Source organism: Astatotilapia calliptera, chromosome 5, assembly GCF_964374335.1.
Source record: "Astatotilapia calliptera chromosome 5, fAstCal68.1, whole genome shotgun sequence".
Lineage (NCBI taxonomy): Eukaryota > Metazoa > Chordata > Actinopteri > Cichliformes > Cichlidae > Astatotilapia > Astatotilapia calliptera.
The window spans coordinates 9345021-9351020 of NC_137426.1; the positions used below are offsets into that span (position 1 = coordinate 9345021).

At 39.8% G+C, this 6000-nt stretch overlaps 1 protein-coding gene across 2 annotated transcripts; it reads left to right on the forward strand.

The window, feature by feature from the left end:
• Positions 1-187: 187 nt before the first annotated feature.
• On the forward strand, positions 188-5112 carry zgc:158258 (specifically androgen-regulated gene protein). 2 transcript variants are annotated; one of them, XM_026167089.2, is made up of 4 exons: positions 188-312; positions 2522-2675; positions 2889-3084; positions 3197-5112. In XM_026167089.2, exons 2-4 carry the CDS (start codon positions 2571-2573, stop codon positions 4348-4350), a joined length of 1455 nt encoding a protein of 484 aa, XP_026022874.2. In that variant the 5' UTR covers positions 188-312; positions 2522-2570; the 3' UTR covers positions 4351-5112. The 2 variants fall into 2 exon arrangements, with proteins under 2 accessions (XP_026022874.2, XP_026022876.2); XM_026167091.2 differs by having other exon boundaries at positions 2522-2654.
• Positions 5113-6000: the final 888 nt, after the last annotated feature.

Below are 6000 nucleotides of genomic sequence, written 5' to 3' on the forward strand. Positions count from 1 at the left end.
CAAAAAATAAAAACATAAAGAATACTTTAATACATATATACATGGAGGAAGAGCATTAAATGTTTGAATTACTTCCAGTAACGAGCCGTCCTGGCAGCATACGTCTGACAGACAGAGACAGCAATGGTTTACATTTGTTTGTTTAAAAAAAAAATGAAAACGAGGACTCGCGGGGCTTAAGGAGGATGTGGCTTCTGATTGGCTAGAAGCTTAAGGGACAAAGTCCCTCTTCCAGGTGTCTCTGAGTTGCGCGCTCACCTTGACTTCAGTTGCACGCGGAGCAGGATATGAGAGACGACCGTGCACGGACAGGTACGCCTATATTTACTTAAAAACTAAAGCTCTGTTGTAAATAGGGTAAGGAACAGTTAGCATATTTTTCATTTATTGGATGCTATTTAAATAATTTACTGCTCGTGGCAGTTATTTTATGTTTTGTTTTGTTTGTCAAGTGTTAGACTTAAACTCAACCGGTATTTAAACACTTTTCGGTGAAGGGGTTTTATGGCGGTTTGGGGCTAATAATGTTAGTTACAAAAGATAGGCTTGGATTCAGTAATTAATGTGAAGGAAGTGGGTTGAAGCCTGGGTACAGTGGAGAAAATGATAATAACCCCTATTACACAACATCCTGCACAGAATTCATCGAAGGTAATAAAAACTTAGCCAGATGCTCTTTTACAGCCACAATGAAAACAACGCTGTCATTGCACCACATTTTCCAAAGAATCTGACACAGCAGTTTATTGCTTTGACTTGTGCATCATAGTCTTGTGATAGCTAAACTCGCCCAGTTTTTGTTTTTGCCTACTGTTGATAGGATAGGTGTAACTCACTTAAAGAGATAACACTTTGTTAAATGTTCTTCGGGTTCATATCTATCTACAGTATGATTTGTTTTGTTTTTTTCAGAGTAAGGGTTATAGCAGAGTGACTGGGACCTAATAAGCAGATAAAAACGACAAATGTGAAAAGGTTTTTCAAGCCGGTCAAAAATCACAATAAACGTTAACACTTAAGCTTACATTGTTCAGATTCATATCCTGACCTGGGACTTTGCGTACTGATCTGGCCATAGGGATTTTTACAATTTTAAAGGGATGGCATGGCATGGCCAACCACGAACAGTGGACAGGAGTGCTTTTGTGCCTCCACTGCCCTATTTGGCAGACCTTGCATCTCAGGTGTTGACACTTATCCAAAAGTGAATTTCTTTTCACCAGGTCCAGACAGGACTTCCTTTATTCTCAAATTGCAGCTACGCTACTATACCCATATAAACGAAACATTGAACAAAATTTCCAAATACAAAGCTGAAACTGCTTTTTTAAAACAGGTGTCATATAGCCTTCAGGAGACTGATTGCTTCTGCCTTCCACTCCCTCTGAAATTGATCCGGTAAAGAGAGATTAGGAGTGGCATGCAGGTTGTAATCCAAGTCACATGTAGTAAGAGGACTAGTTAGATATCTGCTAGAAGCTCACCGAGCTATGATAACCTGCATTTGTCAATTTCAGTGCTTACAATAAAGCTGTGCCCTTGCTGTTCTTTAGCTGCATGATCAGGTATGAAGTCCACAGTTATGCAGGTCATATTTGGATATTATAAAGTTTATATACATTTTCTGTGCACAATGTTATCTATCAGTTTTGACTCAAATACCTAACATCAACTCAACCATAGTGTACACACAGGATTACAGTTATACTGTTATAAGACCAATATCATTCAAATAACCACAGAATAATTTTCATCTCTGATTGATGAAGCTGTACGCTTCGCTTATTTTTATAGTTGACTGTTTTAAAAGGTAGTTAGCAATAGTGATCTGGATATGAACACAGTCCTTTGGTGGTGATTGCCATTTATAGATAAAACTGTCTTTCATATCTGGAAGATGTGCCGCTTAGTTGATGTCATGCTGCACAGATGTTTAATTATTTTTTATCAACATACCAGAGAATAAATTCCTTTACAGTTAGCAGACAATGTGAGCACATAGAAATTACATGAAACGTGGTCAGACCCAATGGTCAATGCTGTGCTGTTTGCGTATAAAATGGCTTGACTTATATTTCCTGATTTTATTTGTTTTGCAGGAAAAGTTTTAGCTGCGCCTATGATTGTCATTAGCATTGATGTATCATTATCACAGCGTCGAATATGACCTATTTTGCTTTCTATTCAACAATTTGGTTGATTTTTTATGAATTATAAAACAAAAGATATCGAAAAACATCCTTACTCATTTGTCAAATGATACCTTTATACGCTGTTAAGAAATTCCTACAAAAGGTTAAAACTAGGTAACAAATGCATCTATGGGGTAAAACCTTGTAAGGGAGATACTTATGAAGGACAGTGTTTTCTATGGTGCTGTTGAAAATGGTCTACAGGGCCATAAAGAATTAATAGCAGGGGAAAATGTGGAGAATAATTAATATATCCCTTTTTTTAAAAAAAAATAAATCTTTTACTTTGCTAAGAACAGTTTCAATAGTAATTTTATTCTGTATTTCAGATTGAAACAACAGGGTGTGTCACTAACTGTGGATAAGTAGGGCACTAAGATGCCCATAAGTGATACCTGGCCAGGTGACACCGGAATGGAGACAATGAATGGCATGGAGAGTGCTGGCAGCTGTGACAGTGTGGTCAGTGTTAATTCTGGCTTCGTAAGTAACCAAGTTTACCCTCTTCAATCTAAGAATATGTACACTAGTAATAGCACAAAACATATACGAAACAACTTGAAGTAGTGAGGCAAAACGATACTTGTAACAGCTGTAACATAAAAGCTAAAAGTCTATTTCTTTTCTTAGAGAGGATTTCTATCTCTCATTGTGGATTTCTTTTCTAAATGAAAGCCCTGTTTTAATGCGTTTCAGAGTGATGATAGTCTGGAGCACTTGTCTGCTGAGGAGAGGGCCTGTCTCATGTTTTTGGAGGAGACTATTGAGTCTTTGGATACTGAGGAGGACAGCGGAGTCTCCAATGACGAGCCTGAACAACTGCCCAGCTCCAGCAACCTTGCTACTAAAGTGGCTAATCTGTCAGCTTCCATGAGCAAAAGCAACCTTGATGGTGAGTTAATCTCTGGGAACAGATGCAGAATTAGTGACACATTATTTAGTGAAATGCTCTAGGTAGGTGTACAGAATTTCTAGTGATAAATGTGTACTTGTTTGACTTCCAGATTCACAGACATCAACCAATCACCAGAAACCAATCAACAAAAATTTTGATGCCAGGCCCATGCACAGCTACCTGGTTCCCACCCCTCTTCTTGTTGCAAGCAGTACTTCCTGTTCTGTACTCGGTACTAAACCAGGCACTCCTGCAGTCAAAACCGCCTCCTCTAAGCCTCAGTTTACATCTAAAAACAACAAACCAGGATACAAAGACAACCAGAAAGCAGTTTTTCGCCCAACATCTTCAGAGGCTAATGTTATACCTCCTTCCACAAAACCCTCAGTGAGGACAGCTGAGGGTCCTTTACCTAGAGGACCTCTCTCCTACGACGCACTTGTACATTTGCAGAGGAGTGCCTCCACAAAGAAGACCCCTTTATGCCCAACAGTTGATCATACTATAGACTCAGAAAAACGCCATTCTGCCCCGGTGGAAGGCCCAACACTTGGAAATCTCCAAAGATCAGACAAATCCCAGTCAGAGGTTTCCAAGTGTAAGAAAGGTCCTCCAGTTGTTCCCCCAAAACCCAAAAAGTTTCCCACCAACATATCTGCAAAAACTCAAAATGAAGAATCTATAATATCAGATTCTTCATACAGTGTCAAGAATGTAGCTGATCCCCAGGTGGTGAGAGTGGAAGCTTTGCAGAAGCTGGGCCTCCTGAAAGGCCAAGAGGCAGAAAATGATAAAGTAACCCCACTGCCTACACCCAAACCTAACTCCTCCTTGGGTGTAACAGCTGACAAGTTTACAAGAGGTCCAGCTAATAGTAATCCATCAAGGAGCCAATCATTTTGTAATGCTCAAGTGCCAAAAGAGTCCAATAACAGGCCTCTGCAGACCAGTGCCAATTTGCGTCAGTACACCAAACATGACCAGCGGCCTGGGTCTGCATCACATCCTCCTCAATCCAAGGGGAAGAGGACGGCTAATCTGGAGCAGTCTGCCACCCTGGACAACTGTAGAAGTAGTGGAAACACCTCTGAACCGCAAAGCATCAAATCAGCCAAACCAGTGACAACCACCAGGACCACCACAACAGCTCCCCCAGTACCCCAGAAAACCTCAAACTCAGTAGGCTACACCGTGATGGTGGTGCCTGGGATGGGAGGTGATCGAAAAGAGGCTCTCAAAAAGCTTGGACTGCTAAAAGACTGAAAGAGCAGATGCCTGCTGGCATAAATGCAATGCTCAGAAAGAAGCACAAGCGCACGATCAGCTTAAAGAGAGTTAAAGCGTTAAGTGGAAATCTGGCACACGGCACTTTGTCAAATAAAAGCAGGAGAGGAAGCGTTTAAAGGGCCATACACTTATGTTCTGCACTTAAAATATACAACACATAGTCATCTAAAGACATTTTTTTTTATTAAAAATACAATTAAAAATGCACTCAGAAGTAACAGAAACTGCACCTTAAATTTTCTAAATCCAGAGCATCAGTGTATGAAAATAGTATCTTAATGTATTGCAAACCTAACAAAATTCTGTTATATAAAATTTAAACCCTATTGGCTATTGGCACAGGTACTAAATCAAAGACACGGATAAGGGTGTGCCAGAACTGATATCTTACTCATTGTTTTATAAATCACAAATGTGCCTGCATGTTGATTTTTCTTAGAGCAAATCCTCAAAGCACCAGATCAGTTCATGCAGTCTTTTAATATTCTAGCATTTTTTTTTCAAGTTTTGCGGGATAATTTTCAATACTTATGTCCAACACAAGAACTCATGCACCAGTCGTTCTTCAGTTTCTTTCTACTACTGTTTTTTTTTTTACAGTGTACAGTAGATTAAAGAGTGTTACACAGCCTTCATTGTGTAACACTGAAAATATGAAACGAAAAACAACCATTTAATTATTTGTGTCTATTCCACCATTGATATAAATGTCACTGAAAATAAAGTTTTTATCTAATATACTGCATTTTAAGCCATCTTTTTTTTCCTTATTGGAAGTTGGGCCATGATAGCAGCACCCCAGACTACATTGCAGATCGAGGTCACAGAGTGCTAGGGCAGGTTGCGTGCAAACATCACCAATGAGCTTCAAACCTCCTCCATGAGTTTCCTTAGCCAAGTACTTACTGTATGTGTGTTTTACACTCACATTATGCATCTTCTCAGCGCTACGTTCCTTTGTTCACGGCAAGCCATTTGGTTTTGATGGAGATTGCCAGCACTGGTCGTCATAGATACGCACTACCATTATGCACTATAAGTTATAGTGGCCCTGTACTTTTGTCCATATAGTGTATATAATTTCTCCAGTGAGCTCTGTGTCTTCCACAGGGTTTCTTCCCAGTTGGATATGTCCAGAAAACCTCCAAAACAAGGGGTCCAGGAGGCATTATAATGTCTGAATGATCTCAACTGGTACACCTCACTTCCTCAACCTGTATCTAAGGCTGAGCGTAACTAACCTTCATGGGAAAAGTCATTTTGGCCACTTGCATTCATTTCCTAATTCTTTCTCCTCTTTAAATAATAAAATCTTAATATTTGCAGATAAACATTCCAGATTACACCAGTCCATTTGGCTCTGTTCAAAAAGCAAAAACAACCAACACTATACATGAGGTTGGTTTTGAGTGTTAACCCTACTGTTACTCTTCATTCACATCAGTGATGGCAGAGTCTTGCCCAAGGACATTTCAGCACATGGGAATCCAAGCTGTGGTTGTCTATATTCAGCCTGAATGTCTTGATTAATAAGCGAACCCACAGATCCCCGAGGCAAAGCTTTATGACTGTATCCCTGCAGTCTTTACCTCTCTCCTGTTACAGAAAGGCTATCAGCCATACTGC